At 42.8% G+C, this 17,354-nt stretch overlaps 1 protein-coding gene across 10 annotated transcripts in view; it reads left to right on the top strand.

The window, feature by feature from the left end:
* Window positions 1–13,948, top strand: part of LOC116365980 (TOG array regulator of axonemal microtubules protein 2-like) — a 40,423-nt gene extending 26,475 nt beyond the window's left edge. For 9 of the 10 annotated variants that reach the window (XM_031818304.1, XM_031818301.1, XM_031818303.1 and 6 more), the window contains 7 exons: window positions 1,235–1,786; window positions 2,228–2,489; window positions 2,798–2,921; window positions 3,120–3,225; window positions 3,377–3,612; window positions 4,520–4,678; window positions 13,835–13,948. In XM_031818304.1, the coding sequence (XP_031674164.1) occupies window positions 1,304–1,786; window positions 2,228–2,489; window positions 2,798–2,921; window positions 3,120–3,225; window positions 3,377–3,612; window positions 4,520–4,678; window positions 13,835–13,928 (1,464 nt within the window). In that variant the 5' untranslated portion in view covers window positions 1,235–1,303 and the 3' untranslated portion in view covers window positions 13,929–13,948. Of the gene's footprint in view, window positions 1–1,234; window positions 1,787–2,227; window positions 2,490–2,797; window positions 2,922–3,119; window positions 3,226–3,376; window positions 3,613–4,519; window positions 4,679–13,236; window positions 13,739–13,834 lie in introns of those variants that run through there. The other variant, XR_004208221.1, reaches the window with a different exon arrangement.
* The last annotated feature ends 3,406 nt before the right edge of the window (window positions 13,949–17,354 follow it).

Below are 17,354 nucleotides of genomic sequence, written 5' to 3'. Positions count from 1 at the left end.
TTCGTCAATGTTGTTGGCTGACGCAATACGAAACATCTCCCAGTCCACGTGATGGAAGCAGTCTTGGAGTGTGGAGTCAGCTTGGTCGGACCAGCGTTGGACAGACCTCAGCGTGGGAGCTTCTTGTTTTAGTTTCCCTTTTTTAGGACCCTGTCTTTCAAAGATAATTCCTAAAAATCCAAGTAACTTCACAGATCTTCATTGTAAAGGGTTTAAACACGGCTGTTGCCGGTGATGTCTAATGAGGACCTGCCTTACAACAGGCCTACAAGCCCTCAGTTCAGCCTCTCTGTTTATTGCGGAAAGTCTGAGCACTGATGTAGGGATTGTGCCTGGGAAACATGGGAAACAGTGTTTAAACCCTTTACAATGAAGATCTGTGAAGTTACTTGGATTTTTAGGAATTATCTTTGAAAGACAGGGTCCTAAAAAAGGGACGTTTATTTTTTTGCTGAGTTTATATATATATATATATATATATATATATATATATATAGTATTTACAAATTCACCACATTCATGATTTTATATGGGAATCAAAAAGCTTTCATTGATGTTCACCATGTGCTGATGTGCTCAGCACTGTCAACAGACCCCCATTATGACATCACAATGTAACGGAAGCCTTGCCATGATAAATGGTTGCAAGTTCAAATCCCCGAGCTGACAAGGTACAAATCTGTCGTTCTTCCCCTGAACAGGCAGTTAACCCACTGTTCCTAGGCCGTCATTGAAAATAAGAATTTGTTCTTAACTGACTTGCCTAGTAAAATAAAGGTAAAATTCAAATTTAATAACATTGCTGGTTCCATCTGACAAGCAACATTTAATTTCCACTCATTTCTTGATAGATCTCTCACAGAGATAGGTTAAGTTCTTATTTTGAGAGTGTTAATATTTATCATCAATGGCTTATCGAGGGAGAAAATCAAGTGAGTTTGACAAACTCCAAAAAGAGAACTCACAGATGAAGAGTCTCATCGAAAACCTGAGGAAGCAAAACATGGCTTTAAACCAACAGAATGACCAGGACAAGTTTTCAAGTTTTGTAAGGCTCATCAGTTTTTCAAATGTTTTCCCAAAAATATCACTGTTTATTTTGTGGTTTCATAGACATACAGTAGGCCTACATCCATAAAATCTTTAGCTTAAAGGTTTTTTATGACACACTGTGGAAACTATTTTGCCTACTTCACATCTGCTATACATTTCATACTGTACCATTGTGATCCAGGGCTATCAGGAGAGCTACCCAGTCCCAGAGGGCCATCGTGGCTTCATCAGTGATGCCAGACTTCTGCAGATGCAGAGAGCTGAGAGAGAGACCATGGAAGCAAAGCAAAGAAAGATAAGTGCTATCCATGAGAATTATGTCCGGACTGCTCTCATCGGGGTTGGCAGCACCTTCGCGCACCTCTTCGTCCCCTCTATTCAGTGCATTCCGCGGCCGAAAGCTCCACCGAGGCCTTTGCCACGAAGGCTTGAGCACATAGCTCTGGCCCCACTGAAGAACGTGGTGGGGGTGGACGGAGCCCAAGTTCGCCCCGGATCTCACTCTCTGGAGTCCATCCAGGTAAATAAGTCATTCAGCAGCAGTAGCGTGTGGCCTGTTCCCGTCCCTCCCACTGGAGCTCCCTCCAAGAGGGGCAAGAAGAAGAAGGGCAGGCAGGGAGTCAAAGCCCTGAAAGTCCAGTCGGATCAGGGCTGTGCTGACAACAACGGACCCATTGACCTGATGGAGGAGGTGAGGGACATCGAGCCTCACCTGAAGGAGGAGGCCTGGAAGGTAGGATGGACTTTGAATTTATTGTAAATGTGAACATTTGCAGTTCAGAATTATACTTGGACTGATAAATTGCCAAAACAGATAGTGGTTCCATGTCTTAAAATCAAATCAAACTTTATTTGTCACATGTGCCGAACACAACAAGTGTAGACCTTACCGTGAAACCAACAGTGCAGTTCAAGAAGAGTTAAGAAAGTATTTACCAAATAAATAATAAAGTAAAAAAAAAATAATAATTAAAGTAACACAATGACAACAATAACGAGGCTAAATACAGTACCGAGTAAGTGTGTGGGGGTACAAGTTAGAAAGGATACTCTCTTTTTGACAGCATGATATAATAGATCCTAGAATACAGGATCTCTCTGTATTAGTTTATGTATATACTAGTTCTATATGTATTTCTATGATGGGAGCATTGTTTTCTGGTCTACACCAAAGGTGGTACATGAGGTGAAGGCCATGGGCAGGAGGAGTTTGGGCTCGGCCATGTCCATGGGGGAAATAGCCACCAGCTCTCTGGGAAGCCTGAGCTCAGTGGATATGAACACCCCTGCGGAGCTCCGTGACTACTTGGATGTTGGGACCCCGGTCAAGTTGCGTGACAGCCCACCCAGGCCTGCTCCCCCTCCTACCAAGCCCAGGAGCAAACAGCCTCGGCCTATAAGGTTCCTTAGCCTGCCAAAGGCTGCCACCGGCTCAGGTCAGTCCCTCTCATGTACTCACACTAATGTAAATTAGACAGGGAGATGAAGCTAGGTAGATTGATAGAAAAACAGTAGGAAGGGAAGAGACACAAATGGCTTTAGCCCAGGGCCACACTTGATTTGCCTGTTTCACAGTGAGATAACCTTTACTCAAGGTTAATTGGACCCTGCTTCTGAGCAGGGAGAGCACCAAAAATATATGTGCTAAATTTAAAATGATATCATAATGAACTAGTGTTAAAAGCTACAAACAGATATGGAAATGAGTAAATACATAAATAAGATGTCTGCTGTCAACCCATAGACAATAAGGCAGCCAGTGAGCCAAAGGGCCAAATAAAGAACCAGGCCAGATTGCAGCCCCTGTCCAACCCAGAGCAGGCCCTGACTAAGACCTTCAAGCTGCTCCACTCTCCCTCTGATGACTGGTGAGCATTCACCCTAGACAAGACCAATGGAGCTAGGCTAAAGGAAGCACAGTGTAGTGTCCTTGGAAATGTAGATTTGAGCTACAGAGCATAGAAACTTCTGAATTTAAGAGACCAGAGTCCTAATTGATGAACATCATTTTAATGTTTTTGGAAAATGTTGTGGAAAATGCTTACGTTTCTTTCACTGATTTGCAGGGAGAAGAAGATCGAGGGCTTGACCTCTCTCCGTGTGATGGCTCAGAACCACATGGACATACTGATGCCTAAACTCCATGATATCTGCCTTGCCATTATAAATGAGGTAGCTGTATTCATTCACTGCCCTATTCATTCATCTGCACAAATCTGCTACATTTGGAGAACACGTCAAATTATTGTGTCATGTTTCTGATGTTTGTGGGTTGTACTGCTCAACATTAATAGCTGGTCCTGTGCATGTTATTATGATTCAGGTGAAGAACCTGCGCTCTGCAGTGTCTTGTGCTGCCATGGCCACACTGGGTGACATGTACGTGCACCTCCAGAGGGCCATGGACAGTGAGGTGGAGGGGACGGCACGCGTGCTGCTGCACAAAGCCAGCGAGGCCAACGCCTTCATCCGGCAGGGCGCCAACTTTGCCCTGGGTCACATGGTGCAGAGCTGCACCCCTACACGTGTCATGAATGCCCTGCTGGTCGGTGGGCTGAGGTAAAGAGGGAGAGGGAGAGGGGTCAATTAACACTCACTAAGGGGTAGATCCGGACTTCCACAAATTGTCCCATTATCCAAATCTCGAAATTGAGAAGATTGAAATACTGCTAGTTTTTAATTAACTGCCTTTTTCATCAGCATGCTAGGTTATTCCACAACACTTCCGGCAGCAACTCACCCCAACGCTAGATGTCACATTTGAATGGAATCACATTTTTTTGTTATGTCTTATACTTCCTTGTGTTGTGTACTTCTTATTTTACCATTGCGTTATTTAGATTATTTTTAGCCATTGGTGGAGAGGTACTGTCTACTGATGTGTGCTGGCGTTTGGGGAGTAACAAGTCATTTATAAACATTTATAAAGTATATATAGTGAACACTTTAGATTAGGGGCTATTAGTGAGGCACTGAGGTATTCGTAAGTACATGTACTCACATTCATAAATGCACTCATTAATAAATACACCATTTGTGACATTTATAAATACATTTATAAATATGTATATAAATGGTGAGTCAAACCATTAATCAACCATTAACAAATGCCTTGACAGTAACTCCTTTATAACTGGTTTATAGTACATTAGTAGTACATTATTAATCATTTACATATTGTGATCATACTATGATCAAAAACCTCATGAACAAATCATTTAAAATAGCGTTTCTAAATGTGTAAATAACTATTTATAGATTTCTTATTGACATTTACAAATGTAGGAATAATGATTAATAAATGGGAAGTAAACTCTTTACTGGTATTAAGGGACCTTAATATAAAGTCTTACCGAACATTTTGATCCATCGATGAGACTTCATCAATACAATCCATTATCATTCATCTCCTAACTCATGTATCTCTATGACATATAACTGATGTGCTCTGTTTTTCCTTCCTCAGCCACCGTAACGCTGCGGTGAGGAGCTGCACTGCTCAGCACCTGGAGAGACTGGCTGAGGTCATGGGGACGGCTTGTCTCCTGTCGGGGAAGAAAGACCTCACTGACCGTTTCTTGATTGCCGTCAGTAAACTGGCTGTGGACCCTTCACAGGAAGTCAGGTGGGAAGTTCCTCCTGTAAAGTAGCTTGCTTCAACATAACAGTTAAGGCCGGGATTCAACCATGGCTCGCTATAGCACTAGATCGCCAACAATGCAGCTTTTAAAGGTAATTTGGTCTTGAGTCAACATCTGCAGCATTTACCACGAATACAAATTGAAATTGACTTTAAAAGCCACATTGTCGTCTGTCTACAGCATCTATGCTAAAGGGTGTCATGGATTGAATTGCAGATTTTAGGTATTCCAAAACAACCACAGGTTCTCTTGGAGGGGAATAGTAATTGAAAACAAAAAGGAAAAATTATAAACACAAGTAAGTGCTATGTGGCATAGGACAATCCAAGTCCAGGCACACATGTGGGTTTGAAAGTTAAAAAGCCAAAGCTTAGCCGGGATGTTTGGCCGGGAGGGATGTTCTTCTCCCATCGCCAACTAGCGACCTCCTGTGGTGGGCGGGGTGCAATGCACGGACACGGTCACCAGGTGTATGGTGTTTCCTCCGACACATTGGTGCTTCCAGGTTAAGCGGGCATTGTGTCAAGAAGCAGTGCAGCTTGGCTGGGTTGTGTTTCGGAGGACGCACGGCTCTCGACCTTCGCCTCTCCAGAGTCTTTACGGGAGTTGCAGCGATGGGCAAAGATTGTAACTACCTATTGGATACCACGAAATTGGGGTAAAAATTACATTACATTACAAATCTAAATGAGTCCAAATATTCCGTACCTGATTCAGTTTCCTTCCATCTGTTTGGTGCCATGAGCGCTACAGCAACACCGCTTAACCAAATAAAGGTCTCTTCCTGGCGCACACTTGCCTTTATAAAGGGTAACAACACCCCAAAATCGACATGTCTTCCGTTTTTCCCAGACCTCAAAAGTGGTTCCCTGCTAGGGTTTTAAACATTGTCATGGACATAGAACATCTAATCGTGTTATATTTCTATTAAAAAGGTGTACTTTTGAGAGCGAAAACCTGCAGAAGCAGAGACAAACGGTCGACGGGGGAAATGTTAACGAAGAATAGGGGGATTTTTTTGGGGGGGGGGGGGTATCAGGCAAAAGGGATTTTACATGAACATTAGCTAGCTAAATAAGGTTAGCAAGATGCTGCTACACTTGACCGTGGTATTTGTTCATGTTTAGCAACTCCCAATTAGCGCATTCCTCTAGGACAGTCACTTGTGCCTGAATTCAACAAAAAACCAACAACTATTCAGTCAGTGTTAAGAGCAGTTGTTTGAAACCAATCGGAAAGGCAAGCCAAGCTTGCCAGCCGCTCTTGATTTCCATTTGACTGACCATCAGTTTGGCACAACACTGAACTCTAGCCAACCAAAAGGATAACATTGAGTAAAAAGGTGTAGGTAACGCCAACATTAACCTTTTCACACGCGAGTTCCAAATATCTTCAACAGTCGCCCCAGTAGGAGTTGATTTTATGCGCGTGATGTCAGAATGCACTCACCGTTCCAACATGTGGACATTTAACCCGCGCTGACCTCAGACCAAGGCACACTACCTGCTAATTTTCTATAGGCCGTTTCAACTTCTAATTTTGCCTCATTCATTCACAAATGTAGCCCATTTCACTGTTGCAGATCATTTCCATTTGAGAATTTAATGAGCCGGACAAACTTTCCTTCAAAAGAAAGCCCAAGCACTTCCACAGATCAAGTATACAGTCCTTGAACATTTATTGTGTTCCTTACAAATAACTGTGGACATGCGTGCATTCTGATCAAAGTGCCTTATTTTCTGTGTAACGTGCTGTCGTTTCTACTGTAGTGTACCGTAAGTATAATGTACTTAGCATTTTATTCATGCTTTCTGATTCTTGCCTAGATTGTAATGGACACGTGTGTAAAACACTTTTGAAGGTGGTACTGAATATGAGCTAATGCTAACGCCATACAATGCAGTCAGGTTATCACGTACGCGTCTGTCAGACTAATGGTGATCTCAACTGGAGTACCCCCATTGTCTTGAATGCACTGAATTCGTTAGTTGATTTGAACACGGCATCAGAGTGTAAACTATGGTACCTCAGGGTTGCCAGATCAGACCCCCTTTCCAGGGATATTTAGCTTAGAAAAACTGTCTGCCCCGCCATTTATTGTTGATAAATCCCCATCTTATTAATATTTCCTGCATCATCCTCTCCATAATACCTTCCCCCAAGGACTTCACCTCCCAAAATGGATTGAGCTATATCTTGCAACTCTGTTTAGCTTTCGTGCTAAGGTTGTATTGGCTTTTTGATTAGTTAACTGTAAACTACTTGTCATGTGTACGCCGTAACAAGTACACAGATTTGTCACATGCTGAAGTGGCCAAACTAAGTTAAGACCTCAGGAAATGGGCACAGTGAACGGCATTCTGGGATTAGGGAGTTCTTGCTTGACAAACATGGCTGCCATATTTTCTAAACTAGATTTACATGTTCCAATGGTACGCTGCAGGGACCAGTCAGTGATAACAAGCATGTGATCGTACGCGCCAGACTCTCCCATAAGTGTTATATTGGGTGGAGATCTGGTGACAGACCGCACATGGCTCAAACCATTGTGACCACTCATGACATATGGATGGGGGCATAGCCACGGTAGCCAAAGTAAATGGCCTGCCAAGCATGATAGGTTGCTAATTACTCAGGAACCACACCTGTGGAATAACACTTGTTTAGGCCCAAAAACAACATGTTACCCATTAATGATGAGATTCCACCGGGGTCGGGAGTCACGGTCCTCGTTGAGGGTGGCCCAGCAGTGGTCAAGCACCAGCGCTACCTTGGGGTCAGAGGACCTGGTCAGCTCCACCTCAAAGTGCAGAGGCTGTCTCAGGTACCTCACCACTGGATAGTCCTCCTCCTGGTGGAACGTGTTATACGAGGCGTCTGGAACACAGAACAAGACAACCGGGGGTCGTGTTCAGTGGGCAACATCTGAACTTGTCCATTAAGAAAAGCTTGTTTATAATATCCTGTTGTGCACCGATGAACACAAGCCATTTATAGCCAACACTACCCCCCCAGAGACCTCTGACAAATTCCCAAATCAGCTCCTCACCGTTACTACATAGCCACACCTGTATATCTCAGAACGCAAGAGTAATATATCACAAGGTTTACATTTTTGGGAATGGTTTTGTAAAGGAGACCTTCCAAGATTCTTTTAGAGGCTAGGGGTCAAGTTGAAATTCTGAATTTGTGCACGCTTACCCTGAACGAGTCTCATTCTGAACATTAGTTGACCCGTCCCAGTCTCTGCAAAAGGCTCGTTGTCAAGCGGCCTGGTCAGGAAGGCCAATGTGCGAGTGATGTTGACCACATAGTAGCAGGAAACCTTTAACCTTAAAAGAGTATGCAACTTCAATAGGGGAAACATGCAACTTCAATAGGGGAAACTTCAAGCAGTGGAGTGGACACACTGATAGTAGAGGCACATTTTCCCTGTATACAAAGTATTGAGCAATTGGTGAAGGAAAAAAAACACCCTATAACAGCTAATAGCTACAATTGTGATGCGTAATGCACTCATACAGCATGAATTGTTGATAAACTTTGTAGTAGAGGGGAATTGCTTATTACAGCCTACAGAAGCAAACAGTCCATAAATACACAGTACCCATCACCTCAGGATAATAGTCATTTTACCTTCCTGGTGGTGCCACAGGAGTTCACAGTGAAGTGGAAGCAGGCTAAGCGATCATCACTGTAGGTGGTTCAGACCGGGAGCAGACTCCACCTTCATCGCCAGCGCAGTCATCATTCCGTTAGAGAAACACTCTTGGAGGTGGGGGAGCAAAAGACAGGTAGCCATCAGACCTGGGTTCTGTATTTGTTACACTTAATTGAGCTTGCCGAGCACAGTAGAACCAATGGAATAGCCCTAAATATGCAAACCATGCCCATCTGGTTCTCCAGATTGAATTGAAGAATACACCTGAAGTCGTAAAATGTCTAACTAGTAATTTGTTATGCTAACTATCTAGCAAGAGGTTGCATAGCAACATCATCAACTTCCGGTTGACAGGTGAAGAGCTAGTACACGCGACTGAAAGCATACTGTTCGTTTACAGGTTGGAACAACCTATTTCGTATGTTTTTGCAGTCCTTTTTTGGAACCCTATAAGCTTAAATGTTGCGGCATCCTGCAGCACATCTTGCGTGGTTCCGCATAATTCTATGGCACGTTATTTAAGTGTCAGCCAAGACGCAATTTACCACAATCTGCCACCATCTACCACAAACGGTGGCTGCATAAGCTCAAAACTTTCGAAAGTAACTGTACATCTGACAACTTTATCAGATGTAACATTTTACTGGTTGTCTCAGATAAAAAAAAACACTACTACTTTGTTCTCCTGTACCTCTTCTCCCTGCCTGTTTGTTCTTCTAGATTCTCCCCTTCCATCTATGTCCCCATCTGTGGCAAAACCACCCCCGTCTCCTTTTCCGAACATTTTCCACCAAAAAATGTGTACAGTCTTGTAGGTAGACTCATCACTGATCCTTTCACCTTCATCCATCTCAGACGTACTCTCATCTGGGCTACCTGCACAGCCTACCTCAGTACAGATGTGCAGATCCACCAACCAAACGCACCACTACATTCACTTCCGAAACCGAATGTTTTTGATCGAACACAACATTTTTTTAATAATAATAATTCAATGTCCAAAGTCAGATTCCGCACTCATCTGGTACATTGTGATTCAAACTGTAGCCCAAATGAGCGTGCTCTGGTATCAATGCTCATCGGGAGAAGTCCTCAACTTCAAAACGTTGTTTTCTACAGCAAAGCTGGCTTACCTTACGTATTCACTACTGCACTTGTTTATTGCAATTGAATGGTAAAAACACATCCAAGAAACACCCACATCAAACCACACCCCCAAGACCATTCTTGTTTGCCTTCAGTCATGGCCGCTAGCATTTCTTAATGAGCATTGATGAAAAACAAGAGCTGTGCTCGAATACCCACACTAACATACTGTATACTACATACTTAATGAGTATATACTGAATACTATATATTATTAGTTCATTTTAGTATTCTGTAAACGAACAGTATGCTTTCAATTGCGCGTTCTAGCTTTTCACCTGTCTACCGGAAGGTGATTCTGTTGCTATGCAACCTCTTGCTAGCTATCTAGCATAACAAATGACTGGTTAGACATTATACGACTTCGGGTGTGTTCTTAAATTCAATCAGGAGAATGCGCTCATGAATTCAGAGCTTTGTCAGATTGTCTGTTTGTAAATTCAGAGCAGAGTAGACAGCCAGAGCGAATTTACGAAAGCACCCAAATGTCCATTGAGAACGCACAATGACTATACCATTTAGCTAAGCTCAGAATGACGGGAATAATCACGTCAAACATTGGGTAGTTAGTTAGATAGCCTATAGTTATTATACTGTCAAGTTTGATCTATAAGTAGCCAACTAACGTTAGGTATCTAGCTAACAACATACCGGTACATACTGCTGTACTGATACGCTATGTGGTTCGTAAGACCAGTGTAGCTAACAAATTGTCAGCCAATATAACGTGTAAGTTAACTTATTTAAAAAGTAATTACTTTATTACATTGCTCAACATTTTCTTAATATTTGTCATAATTAGTTAAAGCAATGAATTTGTATCCGCTCTAGTTGTACTTCGACTGCATATTTTCCGCCATTTTCAACAAATCTGGAAACGATGTGAAGCCACGCCCATTTCCTGAAGAATTGCATTATTGGCCCTAAAGTACGGAAACAGTGTCCTCTTCGTGTATTTCTCATATTTTGGCGAATTTAGTACGACATCCTGGAACATTTGGCATACTAAATATATCCATAGTATTTTTTTATTTCTATTTTATTTCACCTTCATTTAACCAGTTAGGCTAGTTGAGAACAAGCTCTCATTTACAACTGCAACCTGGCCAAGATAAAGCAAAGCAGTTCGACACATACAACAGAGTTACAGATGGAATAAACAAACATACAGTCAATAATACAGTAGAAAAAGTCTATATACAGTGTGTGCAAATAAGGAAAGGATAAGGGAGGTAAGGCAATAAATAGGCCATGGTGGCAAAGTAATTACAACATAGCAATTAAACACTGGAATGGTAGATGTGCAGAAGATGAATGTGCAAGTAGAGATACTGGGGTGCAAAGGTGCAAAATAAATAAATAAATACAGCAAGGGGATGAGGTAGTTGGATGGGCTATTTACAGATGGGCTATGTACAGGTGCAGTGATCTGTGAGCTGCTCTGACAGCTGGTGCTTAAAGCTTAGTGAGGGAGATCTGAGTCTCCAGCTTCAGTGATTTTTGCAGTTTGTTCCAGTCATTGGCAGCAGAGAACTGGAAGTAAAGGCGGCCAAAGGAAAAATTGGCTTTGGGGGTGACCAGTGAGATTCTCCTGTTGGAACGTGTGCTATGGGTGGGTGCTGCTATGGTGACCAGTGAGCTGAGATAAGACGGGGCTTTACCTAGCAGAGACTTGTAGATGACCTGGAGCCAGTGGGTTTGGCGACGAGTATGAAGCGAGGGCCAGCCAACGAGAGCATATAGGTTGCAGTGGTGGGTAGTAAATGGGGCTTTTGGATCGGAGATGCTTAATGTAAGTTTGGAAGGAGAGTTTACAGTCTAACCTGACACCTAGGTATTTGTAGTCCACATATTATAAGTCAGAACCGTCCAGAGTAGTGATGCTGAACGGGCGGACAGGTGCAGGCAGCGATCGGTTGAAGAGCATGTATTTAGTTTTACTTGCATTTAAGAGCAGTTGGAGGCCACAGAAGGAGAGTTGTATGGCATTGAAGCTCATCTGAAGGTTAGTTAACACAGTGTCCAAAGACGGGCCAGAGGTATACAGGTATACTATGATATATTTATACAGGTATACTATGACCAATAAGCATACTAAATACTCAATTCATGTCACAAACAGTACAGTTAGTGCGAGTATTCGAACACAGCTAAGGCCAAATCAGGAAGTGCAGTCACCTTTTTATCCTGAATGACAATTGTCTTGCCTCATAGAGATAGATACATCTTCTTAGGGCTGATCGATGTGACAACAGCCAGTGAAAGTGCAGGGCGCCAAATTCAAAAGAACAGAAATCTCATAATTAAAATTCCTCAGACATACAAGTATTTCACACCATTTTAAAGATACACTTCTTGTTAATCCCACCACAGTGCCTGATTTCAAATATGCTTTACGGCGAAAGAGAGGAGTCACAAAAATCTGAAATAGAGATAAAATGAATCACTAACCTTTGATGATCTTCATCAGATGACACTCATAGGACTTCATGTTACACAATACATGTAGGTTTTGTTCGATAAAGTTATCAAATGTATATCAAATGTATATCAAAAGAATCTCAGTATACGTTGGAGCGTTATGTTCAGTAGTTCCAAAAACATCCGGTGATTTTGCAGAGAGCCACATCAATTTACAGAAATACTCATAATAAATGTTGATGAAAATAAAATTGTTATGCACAGAATTAAAGATATATTTCTGCTTAATGCAACCGCTGTGTCAGATTACAAAAACCTTTACGGAAAAAGCAAACCATGCAATAATCTGGGTACGGCGCTCAGAGCCCAAACAAGCCAAAAAGATATCCGCCATATTGTGCAGTCAACAGAAGTCAGAAAAAACATTATAAATATTCACTTACCTTTGATGATCTTCATCAGGATGCACTCCCAGGAATCCCAGTTCCACAATAAATGTTTGTTTTGTTCGACAAATAGCTACTTTTCTTAGCGAGTTTTGTAAACAAATCCAATCTCACGAAGCGTGTTCACTAGGAGCAGACGAAATGTCAAAAAGTTCCGTTACAGTCCGTAGAAACATGTCAAACGATGTATAGAATCAATCTTTAGGATGTTGTTAAAATAAATCTTCAATAATGTTCCAACTGGAGAATTCCTTTGTCTGTAGAATTGCGATGGAACAGAGCTCGCCCTCATGTGAACGAGCATCACGAGCTCAAGGCATTCTGCCAGACCTCTGACTCATTCCCCTCTCATTCGCCCTCACTTCACAGTAGAAGCATCAAACAGGTTCTAAAGACTGTTGGCATCTAGTGGAAGCCTGTTGACATCTAGGAAGTGCAACATGACCAATATCCCACTGGGTCTTCAATAGGGAATGGGTTGAAAAACGACCAACCTCAGATTTCCCACTTCCTGGTAGGATTTTTTCTCAGGTTTTTGCCTGCCATATGTGTTCTGTTATACTCACTCTTCAGAGTGTGTTCTATCCACATATACTAATGATATGCATATCTTAGCTTCTGGAACTGAGTAGCAGGCAGTTTACTCTGGGCACCTCTGGACAAGAAGATAATAAGAAGCCATAAGAAGATCAAAGACTCATCTATGTATCTGTGCCAATATAGTGTCTGTGACAGCATGGGCAGCGCCATTGAGGCTATCTTCATATTAAAGTAGTAACATTTCTTCTTCACAATTGTCTGAGCCCTTCTGATGACCCGATTGGACATGACTTCAACAGGGTCACCAGTAGGGCTCAGCCAATGAAGTTGGTAGTCCCACCCAGTTGACTACATTCAAATTGTGAAAGTGCATGCAAATGCAGCATTTTGGCCATTAGAGGCCAATATCTTTCTCTCTGTCTGGGCTACAATTGTAGACGGTTGGGTAATTATGCTTTTCACCTGTGAAAGGCTGTTGTGCTGCTAATGAGGGAGTTCTATTAACCTGAGCCGAGCGGTGAGGGCGGAGCACCCTTCTAAAATTGAACAGTAGCCTTACATTTAGGTTTTTGTCCTAACACTACACAGCTGATTCAGATTAACAAAGCTGGATGATTATTTGAATCAGCTTTGTAGGGCTCGGGGAATAAAAAGAGAATGTGCAGGCCTTTGGGGTTCAGGTGACTGAGTGTGGGAAGCCTTTGTCATAGGGTAAAAGTTGCATACCCCTGGGCTGTAGGCTGCACACTTTGGGTCAAATATCAGGTTCTGTAGCTGTGTATTTCATCAGAACAAATCTGTTCTACAATGATTATTTTCCTTAGCTCAGGGTAAGTAGTAGCAGGCCTAGGAGAGTCTTATGCGACGCAAACATTTGAGTTGTTCTTCCTCCTTTTAATCATAATAATTTGTCAAATGCCTTACAGGTTGTTTTGCCTATTGATGGCAGCTGTGGGCATACAAGCACAACAGACACCTTCTATAAGTATGCATTTTGTACCTTGCAAATTTAAGCACTAAGCGTTTGACAAGAATTTAAATATTTTTTTAACTAACCTTTCCTATTCCAGATGACCCTCAACGCTGAATGCCTGGTAACGTTATTCGTTTGCGTGTCACTCCTCTTTTTGAAGATGTTGATGCTGTCTTCAGTGAGTTTGCCTCTTATGATTCTCTTCTTTCCTTTCATAATTCATGGCTTGATATTGCTTGTCAACTATTGTGTTCACACCATCTCATCCCTTCCAGATGACACACCAAATCATAAACCTGACGCCGGCCTTGCTACTCAGTGTGGATTCAGCTTTAAATTTGACCCCTATGGGAATGCCAATGTTTTTGCTTCTCTTCAAAACTGCTTTTCCCAAAACATGGTAACCTTAAGAACTGTAGTGTTTGCTTGTACTTCAAATGGAAAGTTTGCCTTTCAGTGTCACTGCATTTGCAACTCATTCTGTAGCAATTTTATTTACCTTTGACATGGAGTCATGCTGAGACCAGGCTCTTTTACAGATGAGCCCTGTCTACACAAAGATACAAGTCAATATTTGCATCACTAGATGGGAAAATGAAATAACTGAACCCATTCTTCAGTAAAAAGGTTCTCAATAAGCCTGAGTTGCCGAAGTCCGGTTCCAGAAACATTGACGCAGGTAAACCAAAAATTCAAATATGGTCCTAAATGCATTTAAGGGTCATTCTGATATTAATGCCCGCTATGGAAACACCCTACTACGGCCCTCTCTCTGTCGGGGGCGACCTGAGTGCATTATGGACACTTTGAAATTTCACGATGGATACTGATTGCTATACAAGCGGTAACCCAAAAACACAAATATGGTCATAAATGCATTTAACGGTCATTCTGATTTTAATGCCCGCTATAGGAGCACCCTACTACGGCCCTCTTTCACTCAGGGCCGTCCTGGGTGCTTTATGGACTGTTTGACAAGTGCTGGAGGAGGAAATAGAGCCGTGCACCTGGTGATTGAAACCGTGCATCTGGTAACCCAAAAACACAAATATGGTCATAAATGCATTTAACGGTCATTCTGATTTTAATGCCCGCTATAGGAGCACCCTACTACGGCCCTCTTTCACTCAGGGCCGTCCTGGGTGCTTTATGGACTGTTTGACAAGTGCTGGAGGAGGAAATAGAGCCGTGCACCTGGTGATTGAAACCGTGCACCTGGTGATTGAAAACGTGCATCTGGTAACCCAAAAATTCAAATATGGTCCTAAATGCATTTAAGGGTCATTCTGATATTAATGCCCGCTATGGAAACACCCTACTACGGCCCTCTCTCTGTCGGGGGCGACCTGAGTGCATTATGGACACTTTGAAATTTCACGATGGATACTGATTGCTATACAAGCGGTAACCCAAAAACACAAATATGGTCATAAATGCATTTAACGGTCATTCTGATTTTAATGCCCGCTATAGGAGCACCCTACTACGGCCCTCTTTCACTCAGGGCCGTCCTGGGTGCTTTATGGACTGTTTGACAAGTGCTGGAGGAGGAAATAGAGCCGTGCACCTGGTGATTGAAACCGTGCATCTGGTAACCCAAAAACACAAATATGGTCATAAATGCATTTAACGGTCATTCTGATTTTAATGCCCGCTATAGGAGCACCCTACTACGGCCCTCTTTCACTCAGGGCCGTCCTGGGTGCTTTATGGACTGTTTGACAAGTGCTGGAGGAGGAAATAGAGCCGTGCACCTGGTGATTGAAACCGTGCATCTGGTAACCCAAAAACACAAATATGGTCATAAATGCATTTAACGGTCATTCTGATTTTAATGCCCGCTATAGGAGCACCCTACTACGGCCCTCTTTCACTCAGGGCCGTCCTGGGTGCTTTATGGACTGTTTGACAAGTGCTGGAGGAGGAAATAGAGCCGTGCACCTGGTGATTGAAACCGTGCACCTGGTGATTGAAAACGTGCATCTGGTAACCCAAAAATTCAAATATGGTCCTAAATGCATTTAAGGGTCATTCTGATATTAATGCCCGCTATGGAAACACCCTACTACGGCCCTCTCTCTGTCGGGGGCGACCTGAGTGCATTATGGACACTTTGAAATTTCACGATGGATACTGATTGCTATACAAGCGGTAACCCAAAAACACAAATATGGTCATAAATGCATTTAACGGTCATTCTGATTTTAATGCCCGCTATAGGAGCACCCTACTACGGCCCTCTTTCACTCAGGGCCGTCCTGGGTGCTTTATGGACTGTTTGACAAGTGCTGGAGGAGGAAATAGAGCCGTGCACCTGGTGATTGAAACCGTGCATCTGGTAACCCAAAAACACAAATATGGTCATAAATGCATTTAACGGTCATTCTGATTTTAATGCCCGCTATAGGAGCACCCTACTACGGCCCTCTTTCACTCAGGGCCGTCCTGGGTGCTTTATGGACTGTTTGACAAGTGCTGGAGGAGGAAATAGAGCCGTGCACCTGGTGATTGAAACCGTGCACCTGGTGATTGAAAACGTGCATCTGGTAACCCAAAAATTCAAATATGGTCCTAAATGCATTTAAGGGTCATTCTGATATTAATGCCCGCTATGGAAACACCCTACTACGGCCCTCTCTCTGTCGGGGCGACCTGAGTGCATTATGGACACTTTGAAATTTCACGATGGATACTGATTGCTATACAAGCGGTAACCAAAAACACAAATATGGTCATAAATGCATTTAACGGTCATTCTGATTTTAATGCCCGCTATAGGAGCACCCTACTACGGCCCTCTTTCACTCAGGGCCGTCCTGGGTGCTTTATGGACTGTTTGACAAGTGCTGGAGGAGGAAATAGAGCCGTGCACCTGTGATGAACCGTGCACTGGTGATTGAAAACGTGCATCTGGTAACCCAAAAACACAAATATGGTCATAAATGCATTTAACGGTCATTCTGATTTAATGCCCGCTATAGGAGCACCCTACTACGGCCCTCTTTCACTCAGGGCCGTCCTGGGTGCTTTATGGACTGTTTGACAATTGGAGGATGGATACTGATTGCTATACAAGCGGTAACCCAAAAACACAAATATGGTCATAAATGCATTTAACGGTCATTCTGATTTTAATGCCCGCTATAGGAGCACCCTACTACGGCCCTCTTTCACTCAGGGCCGTCCTGGGTGCTTTATGGACTGTTTGACAAGTGCTGGAGGAGGAAATAGAGCCGTGCACCTGGTGATTGAAACCGTGCACCTGGTGATTGAAAACGTGCATCTGGTAACCCAAAAATTCAAATATGGTCCTAAATGCATTTAAGGGTCATTCTGATATTAATGCCCGCTATGGAAACACCCTACTACGGCCCTCTCTCTGTCGGGGGCGACCTGAGTGCATTATGGACACTTTGAAATTTCACGATGGATACTGATTGCTATACAAGCGGTAACCCAAAAACACAAATATG

The sequence above is a fragment of the Oncorhynchus kisutch genome, unplaced genomic scaffold (genome assembly GCF_002021735.2).
Source record: "Oncorhynchus kisutch isolate 150728-3 unplaced genomic scaffold, Okis_V2 scaffold1329, whole genome shotgun sequence".
Taxonomy (NCBI): domain Eukaryota; kingdom Metazoa; phylum Chordata; class Actinopteri; order Salmoniformes; family Salmonidae; genus Oncorhynchus; species Oncorhynchus kisutch.
Note: the sequence above shows the minus strand (reverse complement) of the source record. Positions and strands in the feature narration are given on the sequence as shown.